The sequence below is a fragment of the Bidens hawaiensis genome, unplaced genomic scaffold (genome assembly GCF_021521415.1).
Source record: "Bidens hawaiensis isolate Kalapana, Puna unplaced genomic scaffold, B.hawaiensis_p1.1 tig00008933_1, whole genome shotgun sequence".
Lineage (NCBI taxonomy): Eukaryota > Viridiplantae > Streptophyta > Magnoliopsida > Asterales > Asteraceae > Bidens > Bidens hawaiensis.
In genome coordinates, this window is record NW_027491648.1 from 301,987 (window position 1) to 324,490 (window position 22,504).

Here is a 22,504-nt window from a genome sequence, read left to right on the forward strand (position 1 = left end):
GCTCCAGACGAACTAGTTTTAGTCCGTTTCGGCCCTACTTCCGCATCAAGGTCCGGCGCCACCAGCTCAACCCACTTGGAACACCTTCTCAACCTCTCCCACACCTTTACACCGTCCCACGTCTTCACCGTCCCATACCTCCGCAGGCACTCCTGCCTCCACTCTTCGACAGTGAAATTATAGACCGCCAAATCGTCACTGCCACTTGGTCTCATACGACCGGCGTTCCTGTTGAACAGATTAGTAAACAAGCCGACAAATTTTCTGATTTCGGTCCACCGACCCGAAATCATATCGGGGTTCCGCTCTGTACTCCCAACAAGCGAATAGAACGTCTCCCTAACCTTTGTCCAAAAGACCTTGCTCTTTTGGTAGTCGGCTGCAAAATGCATAAATAAATTTGTAAGTCATTTAACTTTTTTATTTAACTTTTTTTTAAAATCATTTTTAAAAACGTTAAAACAATTACCGCAACGCCGATCCTCAGAAATGGCTATCCAAGCCCGACACAGGGCTTCCTTCTCATCCGATGACCACGGAGTGATTTTCCGTTTCGCCCTTCCGGTCGAAGCCGAACCCGACCCGTCCGTTGCAACTTGTTTTTTCCGGTGGACGCGTCTTCTTTGTCCCGCAGCTTCACCTTCTGGTTCTGGTTCTTGTGTCTCCGGAACTACAAAGTTAGGAGACGGTTGTATGTTGGATGGTTGAAAGCCGGATGGTTGTTGCGACCCCGAATAAAACATCGGTTGGTCCGGTGCCGACCATAAATCGTCGTAACTGTAATCTGATTCTAGGTTTGGGTACCAATTTCCAGCCATGTTTTTAAAAAAAGGTTTGGAAGATGGGGTGATTTTGGGTTTTGGGTGTGGTATGTGATATTGGTATGTGATATTGGTGTTTGTTTGGGTTTGATATAGGTTGAAAATCGAGTTTGATTTTGTGTTCCGGATGGTATGTTAATATATAGGGTTTGAAATTTTTTTTTTTTATTAACAAAACCCACCCAACGGCTCTTTTTCACGCATCCCAAGCCACATTCACGCCCCCCCCCCCCCAGCCGCTAGCCCACCCGCGCCTGCCTCTTTTTCCGCGCTCGCGCCCCTCTCGCGCCCCTATAGCGCCTCGGTGGTGTGGTCCTCGCGCCCCGGGGCGCGACCGCCTCGCCACTTGCGCCCTTTCTCGCGCTCCGCACCCCTCAGCCTTAATAAGATGAAGAAGCTGTTTCCGTTTAAATCCTTTGTGTTTTCGTCCTTTGCATCTTTAGTCCTTGTTGATGGATTATCCAAATATAATAATTGAATTTTGTTGTTTATTAACCCGGCGTATGACAAGTCACTAACACTCATGTATATGCATGTAACATTTCGCTGCGTAATTGTTAATTTTTTTTGTTAGATATAACTAGTAATTTACCCGCGCATTGCGCAGATTCTGGGCGTTGAGGCGGTAACTCGATAACTCGACGGGAATTCAGTCAATTTCGGTTACGTTCATTACACTACCAAAACAAACAAAAGGCTATAAAAATTGTGGTGGACCAATGGGGTGATGCCAGTCGGTATAACTCGAGCCTTGGAAAACCTACACGTTGTCGATCCCGTGCGTTGAGGGAATGAGTCTATGTAAATTTGGTTGGTTTCCGTCATGTTCATTCTGCTTTTGGTTACATTCGTTACGGTGCCGGAACAAAAACAAACACAAAAACACAAACAATATAAATATTGAGGCGGGCCAATAAGGCGGTGCCAGTCGGTAAAATCGAGTGTTGGTAAATCCCGAGTAATGTCGTTCCCGACCGTTGAGGCGGGCGAGTCAACGTGAATTTGGTCAATTTCCATGAAGTTCGTTACGGTAACAGAACTAAAACAAAGAAATTTGTTCGGTTACGTTCGTTACAATACCGAAAATAAAACAGAAAATTTAAAAATTTATAAAAATTGAGGTAGACCAATGAGGTGACGTCGATTGGTAAAACCCAGACGTTGGTCAAACTCGAGCCCTAAGGCGGTGAGTCTACGCAAGTTCGGTCGGTCGGTTTCGTCACATTAGTTACGATACCGAAACTAAAACAAAATAATAAAACTGTCGTCCAGTCCGTTAGTCGGAAACATGTTTTAAAATGGATTGATGCCGGCACAAATTAAAAAAAAATCATGTTTTAAAACTATTTGATAATGATACAAAGAAAAGTGACATAACTAAAAAATAACTGAAACTAAGTAAAGGAAACACACTTTAACAAAGTAACAAAAGTCAGTGGACCAGATCTACTTATTGTAACAACTTAATATATATATATATATATATACACTAGTAGGGAACCCGCGACAACGCTAATTTACAACTCAATACTTGTTTTCTGTTTGTTTATCAACTCTCTCATAATATATTGTATAGTATTTTTATTAGTTTTCTTATTTGTAGAATCGGTGGGCTTGATTGATGTCATAAGTTTTACATAACCCAATTAAGTAAAAATTCATAATCAAGAATAAATATTAATTGTTAAAAAAAAGATACCTGATTCTACACTTTGTCATGTTTAATATATGATGGTTCATTCTATAGTTTAAAAGATATGGAAACAATCTTTACGATGGGTTCGATTGTCGTTCCACGTCCAAGTTGAATTATTGCAGCGTGTGATACGATTTGACAAACATAATTGTTCTCCTTTGGGACTATTTCATGCTTGAATTACACTTCGGTATTGGTTTATTCAACTTGGTGGTGCGCCTAGGAGGTCAAGCCGACACCTCTCTTGCTTCTACCTGATGTAAAAAACTGCAAACAATTAAAAAAGTCAAATATGTCTAAAAAGTTGATTTGACACATAAAAAGGTCAATCTTGACCTGAAGTCAACTCTGACCAACAAATCAAAAATGACCAGTAGCATTTCAAATTCCTTAAATTTCAAAATTTTCATGAAATCAATTAGCAAAGATGTTCAAATAGTATTTTACCTCATGCTACAAACTCAACTACACAATATAGGCCAAATCATTCTGGTGGTGCTTTAATAACCAAAACTATATTAGTAAGAAATACATGTATATGCAAATAAAAAAAGTATATATCAGACTGTTGGTAATCTTCACGAACAACTGAACACCCAAAACATGAACACGCTCATTTCATGAAGAACAAACACGAACGCGTTTTGATCCGAACCCATATTGGTCCATAATAAAAATTACTCGTTTTGACACAAACCCATTTTGACTCTTACTAATAACTACTTGTTTTGACCCGTTATCTAACCGAACCGATCGTTTGTTTTGTGATAAAAGTCATACTATTTAAAGGAATATCAACGAATCTATATTAACATATCATAGGACTCACTTTCGCGTACGCTACGGGTTTGTGGATGGTTTTGTTTTAGAAGCTTCTTTACCTCATTTTTATAAGCTTTGGTTGACTTCAGTTCTCCTGCGAGTAAAACTAATAGGTATTGTAACTTGCAAAAGAGGTTTATCTCAAATAACTCCATGATTAATGAGAAAGGCTGGAAGACAGATGAAGTCCAGTGCAGAAGTAAGCTGAACTTCAAAGATTATTCGTATGTTGAGATTTTTGAATGAATATAAAGTTTTATGCAGAAATCTGAATAGAAAACTAAAATGAAAAAGTAAGTTCATACTGGAAAACATGTTACTATACAAAAGTAATAAATATGCCAAATTTACAAATAAACTATCGTTTTGCTATCATTCTTGATTAAGTAGGCCTGTTATGTCTCAGACATAATTTTAGTAAAATATAATAACAATTTGTTTCAGCCATAAATCAATATGGATTATCTTATAAAATTTTAAAATAAAACGTTATCAAAAAATTTAGTTGGGATTACCCATTATGTTAGATCAGCTGTGTATTTTTGCATAGTTGCACTCATTGTGATGTTAATGGCTCATTTTGTATTCTTGTTACCTTCATTCCAGTTTCAAATATTCTACCATGTCGTGATAAAAATGACAATTCTCATCATAATGTAACGCAGCCGCAAACAACCAAACCTCCTTTCATCTTATTTAACTGGTTAATACAACTTCACCATTTTCCTATACAATGCAAACATATTTATAATTCAGTATTCAATAATCACAAACCAAAAAAACTTCCAATCAATGAAATAATTTTAATACACTAACCTGCAGTAACAATGACCCATAAATTATAATAAATCAAGGCATCAGCTCCAGTTGTTTCATACAATGTTCTCTGATCGGCTCAAGCATGGCAACTCTTCTCTTGCTTTGGCTTAACATATTTATATACATTTTAATCGTAGAATCGTATAAGATTGATGTATCTATATTTTAAAAAAATAAAATGTTTTGAGTCTTACCTACAGTTCCAGGTCAATAATACTTCATGAGATCCTCAACAGGTTATGGAACCACTTAAGCTCTTTTTGACCCATTTTAGTAGTCAACTCCATCTTAAACTAAATATCAAGTTTCTGCATGGAAAGTAAACAAACAAAGGTATTAAAAGTCAATTAATATGCTTGTAAGCCAACTCGAGCTCGTATATTAAACACACTTATTTTTGGGTCTGAGCTCGAGTTGAGCTTTTAACGAGCTAATCTCGAACTTGCAAGACAATAACTGAAAAACAAACTGAAAGTATTTTCACATTCAAAATAGAACAATATTATACCCATAAAAAGAAGCATATTCTCTCACAAAAGTGTAACACCATCCATGTTTACGCGAATAAGAAAGCTTTGTAGAAGCAGATTGAGTTTCAACCTTTAAATCCTCTTTAATGGTTGATGGCATGTTGAGACAACCCTAACAATGTACAAATGATTGAGCACAGATGTAAGAAAAAAGTATCTTAAAAGTTGAAGCATATTTAATCTTTACCTTAAAGCATAGTAATGTGTTTCAGGAGATCCCATCACCAATAGTATAAAGAACAACACAAGACTTACACCGAAAAACCTGTATATAATCAGCAAATCTGAAATTCAACAAACTTTATTACATGATGTTGTACATAGTCCAGATTCACAATGATAATTAGTATACAGTATTCATCATCGCTCTCAATGGTGCTTAAAACCCTAACCGAGTATCAAATTCACAACAATTCAACTGCAAATAAGGATGTTTATACAATCAAACACGATGAACTACTAATTCATGTTTCAATAATGATCCTAATGGAATTCGATAGTAATTATTTAAGTAAAATCTGTATAGAACAAGAGAGACAATTTAGAGTGTACCTGAGTATTAGGAAGATTCGGCAAAGAAAGAGGGGCGACTTTGTGACGTGGCACCAAAAGTCTCTTTTACTATATACAGATAATAACAACATATGTTACAATTAGTAAACTTTTACGAGCCTGACGCAACGCGTGTGTCTTCAAAACTAGTTATATATAATCATAATCTCTCTCACACACATGTTTTTTAAAGTCTCAAACATTTAGTTGTCTATAATTTAAAATTAGTATGTTGGGGTAACGATGGAAGGGGCTAAGGACTCTGAGGCTGATTAGCCATGTGTAATGGCCGTCTTACCCACCCAAAACTCTGTGAACACCCCACCCCACCGCACCCCCACACCTACAAAAAAAAAAAAAGTTTTGAACAAAATGTTACCCAGTTAAATCCTCTAACCAATCAGGTTTTTTCCCATAAACTCCAACCAGTCAAATATTTAAGTTATTTATATTTTATTTAATTTATAATAATTGCGTAATGATTGTAAGGACTTTTTACCACTACATCACTTTTTGTAAAACGCCTCATTGCTAACTAGGAGGTCACGTCGTAACGTGTCGCAAAACGCTCATACGTGAAGCGTTTTAACTACACATGGTCTAATGCAAAACATAGATTTGTTACTGATCTACATATATATAAACAAAAAAAACAAATGTGCTAAAAACTAATAGTACGTCTATGTCTACATTTTCAAGATAAAAGCTAGCAATAGAAGAAAAACATATTCAAGTTCAAATCAATGGTACATAAACTAGAAATTGCTCTCCAACTGTATTTTCGATCGGTATATTAACTACTTCCCCTCTTTTACTTGCAGTAGCACCACTCTTACAACACACAATGCACCTAACCGAAAAAACGTTAAAAGATAAAATGACAACAAGAAGATCTTCAAGAATTAAATTCACTCCATTTGTCTGAATATTTAACCATCTTCACACACCAATATGCTTCAACTTCCCCTAGTACGCTTGCAAACGGTTATCGTATATAGTTCTGATCAATCAAGACACGAACATTTTAGATACAACTTGTATGTTCAGTTAAGTATGTTGTATAAATGATTTGCAAAAGAATGAAGATAATGTAGATCGAGTGCAGTATAGATCAAAGGAAAAGACATACTACTTAGTAATTACGACGATGCCCCTATGGTTCAACACGATAATCTCATTGCTCTGATTGTTCATAAACATTGTCGACTTCGGATACTCCTATGGTTTTGGAACTGATGTCATATGATGACAAGACCTTTCTCTGCACCCATCAACATCATCTAGTGGTCAAATTACTAATATTTACAGAAGTCATGGATGGTAGTCTGTAACTTGTAGTCTTGAAGACCAAAAATTACTGATTCTCCTAACATTAGTTATACGGGTCGTATAACCCTATAAGCCATAATGTTATAGCGAAAAGTATATACTGACCCGTATAATGTGACATACATGTTGGTGTATAGATTTAGTGTACGTGCCTATAACATAACCCTTGAAATAAATTATCAAACTTGAATCTGTTACTACGAATAATTAAAAACGGATATATCATATATGCTCGTGAAAAGCACATATTTACCATTGGCTCAAAGTCTGGGCTTGTCAAGTTAACTGTGAGATTTCTCATTAACAATAAGACCTGCAAGTTCAATGACATATATTTAAGATTTTATTGACATTAAAAAATCCAAGCGCGTTAATGAAATAAACGTTAACACGATTAAATCTCACCGTTTCAATGTTTATAGGATCCATCTCCTTTAGTTTTTGCACATGTCCTTTAGTATGTGGATCAAAAACACTTCCAATAAAACTATAAACTTCAGAGAAATCTGGTATACCTGAACAAAGTTATACAATCACAACATTAATGATCACATAATATGTAGATATATATATATATATATATATATATATATATGTATGTATTGAATCAAAAGAATTACCATGAAGGACAGGGCCTTGTTCGCCTTGTATAGATAATTCAGAACTTGGCATTTCTCTACTTGACATCCCAATGCCACTATTACTGATATTCGGAATGTTCACCACACCCTTTGATCCAGTATTAGCTGAAAAATGACATTTGATATTACATGTCAGCATAACTTTCCAATATTAATCAGAAAAGTAATTAAGCGAAACGATAGGTTACAAACATGCATGCATGCCTTCAATTCCATGGAGATCATATTCATCATGTGATGACATAGTTCCATCAGATGGAGTGTATCCAGGTGCAAGGCCACTCATTGAGGAAGGATAACACATTGATGCTTGAAGTGGCAATAAAACTGTCACAAAGTCAAATCAAATAGTTTTAAACCTTATATAAAAAACATGTGAAATTTTTTAGGTGAATTGGATTTTAATAATTCAAACTATGGCTTATTGGCTGAAAAGGAAAGTAAACGTGAGGAATATCACTCGTAACACTGTCAGTATGGATTATTATCGGTCAAGAAGTCATAGTTTGAATTATTAAAATTCAATTTGCCTAAAATGTAACTACAACTTTATCATATACAAACCATTTTTGGGTGCCTTTTGTGGATAAGGGTGTGTGGCCTTGCGTTTAGGACGAGGTGGCGGGACGTGCGCTATTGACCCGTTCTTTTGGACCTTTAGAAAATACTTCTGGGCATGACTGCGTATCTGCAAATAGATTGAATTGTGTGCTCAAATTGAACATTGGACATTAAGAACATACATCATTATATGTAAATTTTCACCTGAATTACTGTCTTGGAACCAACAAAGTCTTCAATTTTCTTCCAGTCGCGATCAAACCTGTGCTTAAACAAAAAGGGGACACAAACTGCTAATTAAACAGTAAGCATATGCTTAAAGATTTGGGTTTTAAGTTGCAAAAACATGATGACCACTTTATTATTTTTCAACCTTCATGTCTTAATGATGGTTATAGAAAGCAAACTGTAATCAATTCATGCCACATGGCACCAAACTTATATTTAGGGAAAATCACTAAAATGACTATTTTAATGTAGTATTGACTTTCGCGTTTCTTAACGCAACATATTTCAATCCTGTCATAACAAATTTCCATTTTGCGCAGTAGCTTCTCCTATACCAAATTATTCACCACTTTTCTTAAATTGGCATAGGAGATCCACTGCGTCAGGGCCCCACCAAACACAAGGTTGCAAATTGAATTTGTTGGTTATTTAAAACAACTTCTTATTTAATAATAATAATCTTGTTAAAAAATTATAAGGCTATTTTGTCAAGCTTATCAGTCTGTAGTTCCTAGTATCCTATATTATAAAACCACAATGGGAAAACATAAACCGTTGAACATGAAGGAAACCTCTTTAGACAGGATGTTATGGCTAACTAGGGGGCGTTATTCATGCCACGTAGGCATGTTAACGCCCCAAAAAGTACGCCACTCCAGAAAAAGGGAGCGCTAGAGGGGGGTGTTCATGTCTATGTAGTTAACGATTTCCTGTCTACATGACATTGACTTGACGTTTTAACTAAGGTCTCCTAGTTACCACACAACGCATAGCCTTAATACTAAACATGTTGTTTAGACGAGTTAAACATTATAGTTATATGTATATATACAAACTCAAGTTAAATGATTACTAACAAGTGAAATTGAAGAGCTCCAAGAAACTTATCGTGCTCTTCTTCAGTCCAACTTTCTCTGGACTTTGTAATCGCAACATATTACATTCCTGGCATAATAAATAAACATTTTGCGCAATAGCTTCTCCTATGCCAAATCCTTCACCACTTTTCTTAAATTGGCGTAGGAGATTCACTGCGCCATGGCCCCACCAACCCAAAGGTTGCTAATAGAATTTGTTGCCCCATGACGCACTATGTGTCACGTGTAAGCTTCTGGCTGGTTATTCGAAACAACCTCTTAATTTTTAAAAAAAATAAGTCAAATATTATTCTTGTTTAATAGGGAAAACTCTTTTAGACCGGATGTTATGGCTAACTATGGGGCGTTATTCATGCCACAGTGGCATGTTAACGCCCTAAACAGTACGCCACTCAAGTCAAAAGGAGCGTTAGAGAGAGGGGGGGCATGTCTACGTAGTTAATGATTTCATGCCTACGTAGCATTCACGTGACACTTTAACTAGGGTCTACTAGTTACCACACAACACATAGCTTTTAAACTTTCCGATAACATGTTGTCTAGACTAGTTAAACATTATAATTATATATAAAAAGTCAAGTAAAATAATTACTAACGTACAATTGAAGAGCTTCAAGAAACTTATCGTGTTCTTCTTCAGTCCAGCTTTCTCTGGACTTTGTAATCGTGTACGGCTTCCGTACCTTCTTACCCGAACTATCCGAAGCAGCCACCATTGAATGTGCATGATTCTTATTAGAGTTATTCATGGAGGTTGTTCTTGTGAATGCACAGAGAGATAGAGAGAGAGAGAGAGAGAGAGAGAGAGAGAGTTGATGGTGGAGTTGCAATATTATGTGTTTAATTTGCTGGATTCTGGTCAGTGTGTGTGTGTGCGTGTGTTTTGTGGCTCAGGTGAACTGAGCCTGACTTCGATTAATTAGTCGTCCCACTTGTTGCAAACTTTAATGTTAATGTTTGTGTTTTCTATTTTATGCATTTTGGACCTTATACTTTTCTGGTTTTCATGTAACATGTTTTGGTTTCCGTCGGCCTATTTATGGGCATGGTCGTTTTTTATTTGCGGATATGTTGGTTGATGGTATCCTAGTATTAAGTTAAGGTTATTAGATTTAACCAAATTGTTCATATTAATGAATCAAGTATTTTTAATTCGTGATCTAGGGTATAATGTTTTGCAGTAGGTACACTTGTTTTTGTGGGTCTTAAATTTTATATGTAGTATTAGGTTTTTATGAATTTAAAATACGTATTAAAAGGACACTGAAATTTTGGTGAATTAGTAGGTTTATTTGAGAAGTAACATGTGAAAAGATTTGTTTAATGTCTATAGTTTATAAATATTATGATGTAATGATGGTAGTGAGTTATTGTATAGTTGATAGTTGATACACTTAGAATAATGTGATGTGAGTACTCTATTCCTATTTGAGTTTGAAAGAGTGATACTACTGTGATAGTGTTGGGGGCTTAAGGTGTAAGGTTCGGCCCCACATATTAATCAGGGGCGGACCTATGTTAATTGTAAGGGGGGCGGCCGTCCACCTTAAGTTTTGTTTTTTAGTGTTATTTGTATGTGAAAATCCCGATCGCCCCCACTAAAACTAGTGTTAAATTCCGATATCGTCCCCCAAGAAAATAATTCCTGGGTCTGCCTCTGATATTAATCAGTGTTTGCCGTATTCGCAAGAAACTCGTAATTTTGTTTTTGATTATCCAAGTGAAGACTTCTCGGGTTCATGCTTAACTTGGAGTTCTCCTCTCATTCGTATTTCACGCTTAGTCCGCCCAAAACAATGTTGATCGGTGCATGTACCCTTATCTTTCAGCTATCAACGCCACTACATGATGCCTGATTAACCGTCCGTCACTTTTAACGTTATTTTCACGAGATTAGTAAAATAACGTCAAAGGTAAAATCAACATATATAAGGTAAATATGAAGACCTCTCTTAACATTAATTGAAACTTTCAAGACGATACACAAAACGTAGAAGAATATGTGAAATCTTCTTACATGAAAGTTAAATAAACAAATACATGGAGATAAAGCTCATACGTATAAGGATATAATAACTGTATACTGATTTTCCAAGCATGCAATAATAATTTATTTGAACTCAATTCAATATTATACACAGAAACTTACAAAGATGAGTTGTATTTTGTAAATGTTTGATATCATGAGGGGCTTATTTTGTATTTTGGCCTATTTACTGCAATGAATTAAAACTGAAAAAAAACACCAAACATGCGACTTTTCGAGATAATTAATGTTTTTCAGTGGGCCCCACCTCTGCAAAGTGTAAGCTTCTCATGACCACTAGTTTAGGTTCCTGGGACCATGTAACTTTCATGGCCGTTAGATGACCGATATCTAACGGTTAAAGACTTAGACTGAGGGGTGTGGGGCTTCAACGGGGGCGCTAGAGCCCCTTCGCTCACGCCTCCAGACGCTAACACCATACCACCAGGGCGCTGGCGGGAAAAACAAGGCAGGCGTGAGCCGATTAGCGGGAGAAGAGAGAGAGGAGCACAACTTTTGATGTTTTTTGAACCGTTGGGGAGCCGAAAAAAACAAAAAAATATATATATTTTCTATATAATTATACTCCATTTTTATTTTATGAGGCAGGCGTGAGCCGGTTAGCGGGAGAAGAAGACCAAGCCGAAGAATAAGAAGAATATTTATTTTTAGTACTTTAATTTTTATTTTATTTTTAGATATTAATGTGTTTTTTTATTAATGTTTGTTTTTTTAATAATTTATGAGTTTTTTTAATAATATGTTGTTTGAATATATTTATAAAAAAATAAAAAAAAATTTCGCTGGAGCCCCTCCACACCAGGGGCTCCAACACCCCCTTATCCAGTTTCTCTCTCTGCCACACGTCATAATATTATTGGTTCTTGCCCCCACTAAAGCCCCCACACCCCTTAGTCTTAAGGTCATGTTTAATGTTTTGATCGAGGTAATGTTGTTTTTGGGTTATATAACCGGAGTTGGACACGTGTCGTCAAGTGTATCCACAAAACATGGGACGTTACGACAGCCTTGCAAAATTGGACGAATAGGCCAATGATTTAATAAAGGAAATAGTTCACGTGCCTTGGGTGGCCATTGGGCTTTCTTTGTTTTCAATTTTCATTATATTGGGGGTAGGAGGCAACCCTCTTCGGTAGACTTTGTCGAGCGGCTACATCGTTGTCACCTGTTCAAGTAGGTCGGGCTTAGCTTTCACGGGTTATAGTTGTTGATGATGTAGTGACGAATTTGATGAAAATGTCGTTACTTGATCACATTTTATTTTTCATACATTCTTCTTATGTTTAACAATTTCACTTAAAATCATACACTGATAGCTAAACTGCCACCAAGAGTTTGAACCGATGAGGAAGAAATGACCATAGAAATGCTTTATTTAGCCACTTCAATCAACTGGTGTGACATGACGATCCAGACACTGGTGCTTCGAATGTAAAAATTAATTTCTTAAAAATAAATTGGTTTTAATCATCTATTGTATTTTATTTCATGTTTTATTGAATTGAATTTTATGTTCGAATAAGTTTAGTATAATATGAAAGTTTACTAAAAAAAACATAATGGTTAGATTACTTGAAAGGATTAACATCACTAAAGATGGGCTTTAAAGGTAGTTTAGGATATTTTATTGGAAATGTTGAGATGATGGTGTAGGATTGGTAGCGTTTCATGGTAGTCTAGGGTACTATAGAGGAATATCTCTAGTACCCTAGATGTTAAAACCCACTGTGGCACTTGAGGCGTTCACATGTACCCCCGCGCCCCTCTTTCGGGTACTTTCTTTTGAGTTCTAATCAGAAGGTGAATGGCCGCCATTTCTTATTCGCCTAATCTAGCCTACGCATTGCACGTACATCATCTATGTTGTCGATGCGTCTTCTTTGCCTCATATAGTCATAAATGCTTACCCTCGTCGTCTTGGTACTATCAAATATTCATTTACCAATGAGCTTCTAGCCAAGTGGTATCAATTATCAAGGAGAGTATAAAATGGTTTTCATACATGAGTGGTAAAGGTTCGGCTTCAATGATGGACGAAGGTGCATATTTGGGAGTAGAATTAGTGAGTGCGTGACTCAGTCATTCAAAAAAACTAAAGATCCACCTTGATTTGCTTTGAATTAACCACCGCGTGTTGCGTTGTAGACACACCACCCCCTGGACACTCTTCTTTTAGCTTCTTTCAATCATGTTTGATTCTTTTTAAAATGGTAGTGGATTCTTGATCCGCTTTTGTGTTTTGACACTATATGAAGCAAATGTATGATTTATTGCTACATACGTCATTGCTTAGATAAATATGCGGCAATGTAATGAGGTGAGACACATTGGTAGACCCAAGAATTAGTTTTCATGCATGTCCGTCGCTCTATTTTTAGGGTTTTCGGCCCGATTTAGTCAATTTGGTTGGATGTCTAACTTCAATTTTTATCTAAATGGCTAATCAACCTTGAAGACTCAGACTAAACTCCTAGCGACTAATTTTAAACTTTAAGCTCTTTAACTATTAAGTACTCAATCTAAACATGAATCAATCAAATAATAAACATCCTTATAATCAATTAAACTATTATCATACAAGTGGGTAGAGAAGCGGTGAATTAAGATTAAAATAGGCTAAGTTACCGACATTTGGGTGACACTGACAAAACAAATTACATGAGTGTCGGTGTCAAAAATAATTTGGGTGCCCATTGGCTTTCGATTTGCATACCAGCACTCATCCCACACACATGGGTTCGCTCCTTGTGCAACATGGGCGCTTCGGAGTGGTTTAGGTAGCGGGTCTAAGCCAAATCACAGTAAGTCAATAAAACGTACACATAACATAAGGTGGAGATGCAATTGTATAGTTGTAAGCCTATGAAATATGAATTATTAGTTGAGAAAAATGAATATTATGTAGTAAACAGGGACCCTTAAACAGTCAAACGAACCGACACAAATGGACTGAACCTTCTGGACCAGGCCTAGAATAGGGCTCACTCTATTTTGCCTATTGTGGGCTAATTTTGAACAAATTGGGCTTATAGTTATTTAGCTCATTAAAGAAAGAAAAAAAACCCCTCAAAATTTTAATTTTACTTAACAAAGTTCAATAGAATATTCATTTGACCAAAAATTTTCTTAAATATTCATCTTAAATTTGTCGAATCCGATGGTTTAAACATGTCAGATGTCAGTATTGTACACGTACAACAAGTATCCACATATAAAAAGTTCTTGTGGCGTACAAATTTTTGTGACATCTAGCTATTTTTTTGAGCTTTGACCCAAATTTTGAGTTATGATGAACTTTTTGTGAGTTCCAATGATATTTTCGTAAGTTTCGTTGGAAATTTTGTGAGTTCTGACAAAAATTGTGGAGTTTTGATGGAATTTTCTTTACAACATATTCTATCTGACATGTGGCTTCTTATAATATGTTGATAATACTATCGCTTGACATTTTAAACAACTTGGTTGAATGGATTTAGGATGTACATTGCTTTTTCACTTTTTTTAGTCAAATTTAACGTTTTATTAATTTGTTGTGGTAAAATGGACAGTCAGGGACTTGGGGAAAATTGGCATTTTGGCCCAATAACATGAGTGAGATCGTTGAGGTATGAGTCTTTAAATTCTTAGATTTGAAACCTAATTTAGTATGGTTTTTTATAGTGGAAGGTTTTCTCTTTATTTGTGTTCCTAGACGAGTCAAGAGCATTAAAATTAACACAAAATTAACATAGACGGTCGATATTTTGTCTTAAAAAAGTTAACTAGATATCGAAGGCGGTTCCAAACGCGAGTATTTTCGGGATTTTCCGTTAAAAATGATCTTCAAGAAGAGGAATCCATCCATCATCTTCACGGAAGACAAAACACGCAACCGCTTGCATATTGTGTGGCTGGAATTTGAGCGTCTTCAAAGATGGATATTCGAGCGATGATGAGCGTAGGAAGCTTCACATGGAGGAATCAAAAACCTCCTAAAACCTGCTACTGCTCCGCCAGAGAACCACGCCCACCGTCTCCTTCAAACGGCGACGATCGCAACAATAATAATAACAATAACAACAACAAAGGTATTTAACTCTAAATTTTATTCATATGAAACCCTAGAAATTGAATATGTGCAGTTACGCACCATAAACACATGAACTGAATGAGTATGTATCTCCACACATCATATACGGTTGAACACAGGACCGTGAACGAACGAATGAACCTGAACAAGGAATTTCGTTCGATTAACTAAATGAACAAACACGAATGAAGGCAAATTAAGCAATACCGACCGAATCAATTAAACAAATATATATATATATATATATGAGTGTTATGTGATTAATATTATTTGTGTTTGTGAACCATTCACAAACAAGTTCATTTCCTTAATAAACGAAACGTTGTTCGGTTTGATGTCCGTGAACCGTTCGCTTGTCCGGTAAAAGCTTAACAGAGGAATGTGTACAACGCATGGTAATTAGTTTATCGATCTGTTGTTCTTCGAAGCGTTTATGATTTGTCTCCAATATTTCTGTTGATCTGTAATCTGTTGTTGCATATAATAATTCGATTGTTCTCCTGAAGCTGATTGTTGTAATTCGTGTGTGATAGATCGAGCCGAAACCTTACAAATTGAGTATATCCACACACACGTTAATTAATTGAATAGATTTACACATGATACTGTTAAACATGTAGAAGTGTATGGAAATTAGGTTATTGATCTATTCTTCTTCGAAGCGTTGATGATTTCTTGCTATATATATCTCTGTTGAATAATTGAATTGTTCTCAAATCTGAAGCTGAATTTTGCAAAACCGTAAAAATTGAGCATACGCATCACAACACACAGTTTTTTTTTAATAGCGTTTGGAACTACCCGCAATATCTGAGCCTTCCGTTTGATGTCTGTCCATATTGATTTTGACACAAATTAAACCAGTAGCATTACAAATAGTATACTGATAAACATGTAGAGTTGCATAGAATGAAGCTGACTGTTGTAACACGTTTGCGAGGGATCGAGTCAAATCCCTAGAAATTGTATATCGCAAATACGCACCACAAGCATATGAACTAAATGAGTAGTTTCACACATCATATATGATTAAACATGTAGAATTGCATGGAAGTTACTTAATTTAGGTTATTGATCTATTGTTCGCCGAATTGTTGATAATTTGTTCTGTATATGGACAGATAAGTTTTCAACCGATTGGGATAAGGCATGGTCAAGTTTCAAGAAGCAAGGGAAGAAGAACATGTTCTCACAGTTTAGCCCTAACAAGTATGTGAGTTGGAACCCGAGGCGATCCAACTACCCGTTATCGGAGGAGACGGACCCCATTAAACGGGCAGAGAGGTCGAACTTGAGTTTATGGACTGGTCCAGGGTTCACGCTTGGTGGTGCGATTGTCATTGTATCATTTCTTCTGGTATACACCATTCTTTCTCCTCTCAAGTAGGTACTCTGGTTTCGTATGGCTTTGTACATAATTCATGAAAATGATTGTATGTCTCAAGTTGGAAATGTTTACATCCAACCATATTTGTATTTGTAAAATGAAGTTGGAAGTTAATATTGTAAGCTAGAATTGTGCACAAAACGAGTGCAGTGGATTCACAGTTGGACCGTCGATCGATCGTGTTAGGTCTGGACACTCCAAATACACCAATGGGAAACGAATTGTGTCAAGAGTTTTAGCAATGATCACTAAAAATAAAATTGTTTTCTTAGTTACGTAAACCGACAATTTTTCATATGCAGTTTTAATTTTTACAAAAAAAGGGTAATTTAATTGGTTAAATTCCGCTACCAAGGTTAGATAATTCTTATGGCTAGTGATCGCTGGCTCGGGAGATGGCTATCAGATGTAACTTGAAGGGGCAGTGTAATGAAAACATTGGATTTTTCTTTCACTTGCTAGTTTAGAAGGAAAATCCAAGCATGTAACCTTGAAGGCGCGGTGTAATGGCAAACACTGAACTTTTCTGTGTCATGGGTGTTTGAATCTTGTTTTTACTGGCTTCTTATCATAACTTCTTAATAACGGTTTTGTGGGTTAGCTGAGTATTAACAAGTTGCATGAGTTTTCAGATAAAGGTTCTCATGGTTTAGAAAACCGTTGTAATCTATTTTAAACAAACTTCTACCAATTTTTTTCTTGTAAAATACCCCTCATTCGTTTACACTCAACATTTTTAGTGTGACATTTGAAACTATTTTAGAACAATGTAGTGAATTCTGGTAAGCATTAACCACTTTCTTTCAGAAAAGTCTTGTAATTTACATGGGTCGTTGTTGCGAGCTTGCTAGGATATCATTATTTAGCCATGGAAATGTCAGCAATCACGCTCTTACACTCGGTTTATTACAATTATCTCCATTTGTTAAATGTCTAAAATACCCGTCACAAAACTTATGACCAATGTTATACTACTACCTCAAGAGATACTTCCGAAGAAGGCTTGGTGTTGCACTTTGCATAGACTATTAGGCCTTCTAACAACATACTACCCTAAACTAATTTAATGTTGTTTTTGTTTGGATGCATAGAGCCGACAATGGAATTTAATGGAGTTTGACCTCCCCGAAACGGAAGGGTCCCGCAATTATGGCCAAAATTTATGCCTACGTTTTTTTTATAAAATAACAAATGTTATTAAAAATTAATTAACAAGACGCCATCCGTGGGACTCGAACCCACGACCACGTGGTTAAAAGCCACGCGCTCTACCAACTGAGCTAGAACGGCTTCTTTATTTACTAATGCAGGATGTTTTTATTAATACGTTTTGTTGTGAACAAAGTATTCTAATTTTTCGAACAAAATATTCTGATTTGACTACCAATGTTTCAGGTTTTATGAAGTATTTTCTTATTATGAATAATAAATTAAAAAACGCTATGAATTAACTAACAACACAATTATTTTATAATCTTTTTTTAATATAAAAATAATGTTTGGATTATGTGATTGGTTAGAAAATAAACTGGCTACATAAAAAGAGCTCTTGAGTCCGTTAACACACCATCGCCCTCTTGTAGGCATGCAATGGTTTGGCTAAGGTGCCATCCTATTACACCCGATCTAAGAGCGCTCTAATCTCATAATCAATATAGATTTATGTAAATTACATAAACTCTTAACATAAACACAATACCAAATTCAAACTCATGAACTCTGTTACAAAGCACGTCGCCTACTACTATACCACCATGGCCCCTTCACAAAAGTTCCATCTAATATATAAAATTAAACATCACTTACTTTTTTATTTGTTTCTTTTATAAACTTTCATAACTTATTAATATGTCTTTGACCTTTTGTACTTGTATATTTCACTTTAACAACTCCTCTCCTAACTCGAACACCTTTTTTAATTTAAAATGATTTTGTACAACTTTAATAAATTTTGTTGTTATACTTTAAATGACTATATAACTTAGTGGACCAACTTGCCTAAAACGGCCAAAGCTGTGACCCCTTGTACATGACGCTCCATAGCATATACGTTGATAGTTAGGTGAAGTTGACGGTTAGTTGGCACACAATTGAACCAACGACTCGTCTCTTCTAACCTTCAAGTCCAAACCCATCTTAGAATTTTAAAAACTCTTAACAAACAGTTATTTATACTTATTTATCTTTTGTATATTTAATATTGTTTATGGGTATTTTTTTTATCATTTATTATATTTCATTTTGTGATTACTTATATTCAATCACAAGTTTACATATGGGTAAATAAATAAGTTAGATATATGATGAATAATTAAATTACATATTTTTAATAAGTTTACATATGTGTTAAAAACTAATTTTCATAATTTGTAATCATACAATTACATATGATAAGTGATAAAACTACCATCAAATAAATTATGTTTCATAATTGTAATAAAAAAATTACATATTATAAGTGACAAAATTATCATTAAATAAAACGAATTTCCATAATTATAAGGCTCATAAAATTACATATAATATATAAGTGATAAAACTACCCTATGATAAAACTAATTTCCATAATTATAATTATAAAATCACATATAATAAGTGACAAAACTAGTATCAAATAATATAAATATTTATAAAAAAAAGTTTGAATAATGGTTGATTGTTAAGTGTTCTTAAAGTTCGTAAGTATTAAACTATTAAATGGTAACTTGAAATGTATTTATTAAATATCCTTTTAAAAACCAAGCCACGCCCAAGCTTGGCGCCTTGGCCTGGCTCAACTCAGCTCGTGAACAACCCTAGCTGCTTACTAAGGTTTCTTGATTTCAGGCGGAGTTAACCGGAACTCAATCATTCCATTTATCTGATAAGCCCTTGAAATCAAACCACACATCTCAATTGCTATATAAACCATTGGCAAAAACAGTATCAAGAGCAGCCATTAGTCTATTGTCAAACATGGTTAGTTTTTTACTATTTACATTCTGTAAACAAAATTCAAAAGGCTAACTATAACTATAATTTTTTAGGAAACATCTAATGCAAGTCATGAACAAGCATCACCTTATAATCTTGCACCACAATCAAAGAAGCCTGGAAACGATAGGCGATCACAGTTATGCACGAATAATATCGACGAGTCTTCTTATGATGGTTATAACTGGAGAAAATACGGACAAAAACAAGTAAAAGGAAGTGAATATCCAAGAAGTTATTATAAATGCACTCACCCGAATTGTATGGTTAAAAAGAAGGTTGAAAGATCAATAGACGGGAAAATAGCTGAGATTGTGTATAAAGATGAGCATAATCATTCAAAGCCTCGGGTTCCTAGACGACATGCGTTTGATGGGGCTAGTGAAGATGTAAACCGCGAGTTTCCAAATAACTCGGTTGATTATGATGATGAAGTCGTTGGATCGTCTTCGCGATTGACCAATTTGGTCAAAGTCAAAGAGTCTAACCATCATGGTTCAAGTGAAGGATTTGATGCTAGTACTGCAACTCCTCGGGTTAAAAAAGGTGCAATTAGTTATACTTAATGTGGCTGAATTTTTCACTTTAATTTGACCAATTGAAACTAGGGTGTGCATGTGTCGGTTTTGGCTAAAACAAATCAAAAACTGAAATTTGGTTTTTGAGTTTTTAACCGTTTGGCTTCGGTTTTACCATTTCAGCTTAAAATTTTTGGGAAAAAAAAATGGTCCAAAACACCAGATGATTACTAATTTTTTTTAACAAATGATTAATTTATTACTATACATTTAGGCTAAATTGCTAAAATATTTGATTTACACTATTTATTAAATTCTTATAAATTACTTGTGATTCCAAGTTAAAAAATGAAAATCTAGACATTTGTTTGGTTCAATTTTTTGGTTTTATTGCATGCAAAACTGAAACCGTGCCGAAAGTTCAGTTTTTACGATAACATAAAACCAAACCAAACTGTCAGTTTTTGTTCAAGTTCAGTTAGTTGAAACGGTGTTCCAATTTACTATATTTTGTGCTTTGTATTTTGAATTAATATTTTCTTTTACCCATTTTAGACAGTTCTTTAGTTCACTTAAATTTAAATTTAATTATAGTTTTATACTCTTGTTTTATTTCTGGTTATAATTGTTAATAAAAAGCTAGTTTTTTTACTCAAAAGATCACATGCTTATGCAATTAAGTTTAAGCCCATTTATTATTATTATTATTATTATTATTATTATTATTATTATTATTATTATTATTTTTTTTTTTTTTTTTTTTATTTTGCAGGAGAAATTTGAGTCAATCAAATGAAACACACGGTGAGCGCGCACAAGAACCTCGGGTTGTAGTCCATGATGGCAATGATTCAGAAGCAACCTCAGACGGTTATCGTTGGAGAAAATACGGGCAGAAAGTTGTCAAGGGAAACCCTTATCCGAGGTTTAATATTATTACATTATAACTTTACTAGAAGAAAATTTATGTATATTCGGTAAATAAGTTTATGTTTTTAACTTGTGCAGAAGTTACTACAGATGCACAGGCGATAAGTGTGAAGTAAGGAAACATGTGGAAAGAACATCAGATGATCCAAGTGTTTTTATTACAACATATGAAGGTAAACATAATCATGAAATGCCAATCAAGAAAGCTAATTAGTTGCTAAACTCGGGTTTATGTAATAAGTTAGCGTCGTGTAGAAACAAAACATCCGAAAATGGTTCGGGTTTTATTGTAGCTTGTGGCACTAGGCTAAATATATCATAGCACCTTGTTCCATTATACTCTTTGTAATTTTTAAGATATTTAATGTTAGAAAAATTAATATGGGTCAGCAATAAGTTAACATTATAATCTTTTGAAAATGTAAATGTTGGTGAGATTATGTATCTATCAATGTGTAGCAAAAATAAATAACAAACCAAACAAACACTCAGTCTCTTTCAAGTGTTAATCGTGTCTGGTTAATAGGTTAATTTGATCAATCCGAACATGACTCATATATTTATTCGTCTAAACATCAACCCTAACTCGCACACATTTAAAATTGTGTAGCATGAACATAACTTACTGAAATTATTAGTATTTTTTAAAATGTGTCAAGTTGATGGGTAGTAATTAAGAAATAATTGTGTTAATCGGTTGGTGGGTTGAAACGGGTTAATGGGTCAATTTGTTTAGTAAAATCGGTGAATCTGTCATTTCGAACACAAATTGTTTATTAAACGGGTTAATGGGTCAATTTGTTTAGTAAAATCGGTGAATCTGTCATTTCGAACACAAATTGTTTATTAAACGGGTTAGATATGAAAATCTTAAAACTAATTGTTTTTGTGTTGTGTCAAAATCGCAACCCTCTTCGCACATACATAGCTACCTTTTCATACACACCATAGCCACCCCTAAAATCATCATTGGCACATGCCACAACCCCTCTTCCATACACCACCTTTGTAGTGATTTGTTTTGAGAGAGAGAGAGAGATGTGTGTTTATATTTGAAATAGGTACAAATTTTTGTTATAACACCTTTCTCCAATGGCAATATATATATATATATATATATATATCCATTGCTACATAATATATCAATGAAAATGAATTTTACAAAAGGTGTAAGTTCTTACAAAACCATACTAAATGTTCGAAAAAGTTCAAGTAGTAATCAAGTTTTTGAGGTGTCAAATTACGTCTACTAAATATTTTGGTTGCGTGAACACGAGTTTTAAAGTCCAGATTACTACAACCTTTTACACATTGAATAACAAGATACTATGTGAACATTGTATTCCTTATTATATTATCATAATAAGGTTTTGTCTTTCTAAACAATTTCAACGCTGTTCAACAAGAACCATCTTATAATTTACCTTGTTTACTCGAAATAACAAAACTATATATTGAACGTATAAGTTTGGTTTTACACGTTTATGAAGCACATAATGTTACAACAGAGCTCGTATGGTGTCGAGTATTTTGTTTTATTGTAATAAATTATAACAGCTGCTTGGTTGGCGTTGATCAGTCAAAAAATAATCTCTATAGGGATTACATGACTCTTGGATAAAAATCGAGAAAAATCCAGCGAGTAAACATATTTAGTTAATCATTTGCTAACACATCACTTTATTGTAACACATTACAATTTT

At 34.8% G+C, this 22,504-nt stretch overlaps 3 protein-coding genes and 1 non-coding gene across 4 annotated transcripts; 2 read left to right on the forward strand and 2 right to left on the reverse strand.

Annotated features, from left to right (window-relative positions):
* Nucleotides 1–6,212: 6,212 nt before the first annotated feature.
* LOC143530345 (protein REVEILLE 8-like) lies at nucleotides 6,213–9,656 on the reverse strand. Its single transcript, XM_077025902.1, has 9 exons — nucleotides 9,478–9,656; nucleotides 7,976–8,033; nucleotides 7,775–7,898; nucleotides 7,403–7,537; nucleotides 7,190–7,315; nucleotides 6,975–7,084; nucleotides 6,823–6,882; nucleotides 6,370–6,501; nucleotides 6,213–6,240 (listed from the first exon to the last, which is right to left on the reverse strand). Exons 1-8 carry the CDS (start codon nucleotides 9,624–9,626, stop codon nucleotides 6,415–6,417), a joined length of 849 nt encoding a protein of 282 aa, XP_076882017.1. The 5' UTR covers nucleotides 9,627–9,656; the 3' UTR covers nucleotides 6,213–6,240; nucleotides 6,370–6,414.
* A 5,111-nt stretch (nucleotides 9,657–14,767) lies between these two features.
* Nucleotides 14,768–16,503, forward strand: LOC143530346 (uncharacterized). The gene is made up of 2 exons (XM_077025903.1): nucleotides 14,768–14,991; nucleotides 16,115–16,503. The coding sequence occupies exons 1-2, from the start codon at nucleotides 14,838–14,840 to the stop codon at nucleotides 16,378–16,380; spliced, it is 420 nt and encodes a 139-aa protein (XP_076882018.1). The 5' UTR covers nucleotides 14,768–14,837; the 3' UTR covers nucleotides 16,381–16,503.
* Nucleotides 16,504–16,749: 246 nt separating this feature from the next.
* LOC143530357 (putative WRKY transcription factor 3) lies at nucleotides 16,750–21,272 on the forward strand. The gene is made up of 5 exons (XM_077025910.1): nucleotides 16,750–16,788; nucleotides 19,207–19,338; nucleotides 19,407–19,914; nucleotides 20,640–20,796; nucleotides 20,880–21,272. The coding sequence occupies exons 1-5, from the start codon at nucleotides 16,750–16,752 to the stop codon at nucleotides 21,013–21,015; spliced, it is 972 nt and encodes a 323-aa protein (XP_076882025.1). The 3' UTR covers nucleotides 21,016–21,272.
* On the reverse strand, nucleotides 17,598–17,670 carry TRNAK-UUU (transfer RNA lysine (anticodon UUU)). Its single transcript has one exon. It is a non-coding gene; the product is annotated as a tRNA-Lys (tRNA).
* Nucleotides 21,273–22,504: the final 1,232 nt, after the last annotated feature.

Bases quoted from the DNA above. Each gene is read 5' to 3' on its own strand.
- LOC143530345 (XM_077025902.1), bottom strand. From the start codon at position 9,626: ATGAATAACTCTAATAAGAATCATGCACATTCAATGGTGGCTGCTTCG. The intron at 7,538-7,774 runs GTTTGTATATGA...ACTTTGTGACAG, and splicing joins ACAAAAGGCACCCAAAAATG to TTTTATTGCCACTTCAAGCA. The intron at 7,316-7,402 runs GTTTGTAACCTA...GTCATTTTTCAG, and splicing joins AATTGAAGGCATGCATGCAT to CTAATACTGGATCAAAGGGT.
- LOC143530346 (XM_077025903.1), top strand. From the start codon at position 14,838: ATGGATATTCGAGCGATGATGAGCGTAGGAAGCTTCACATGGAGGAAT. The intron at 14,992-16,114 runs GTATTTAACTCT...GTATATGGACAG, and splicing joins TAACAATAACAACAACAAAG to ATAAGTTTTCAACCGATTGG.
- LOC143530357 (XM_077025910.1), top strand. From the start codon at position 16,750: ATGGCTAGTGATCGCTGGCTCGGGAGATGGCTATCAGAT. The intron at 19,915-20,639 runs CTTAATGTGGCT...TTTTTTTATTTT, and splicing joins AAAAGGTGCAATTAGTTATA to GCAGGAGAAATTTGAGTCAA. The intron at 20,797-20,879 runs GTTTAATATTAT...TAACTTGTGCAG, and splicing joins AAGGGAAACCCTTATCCGAG to AAGTTACTACAGATGCACAG.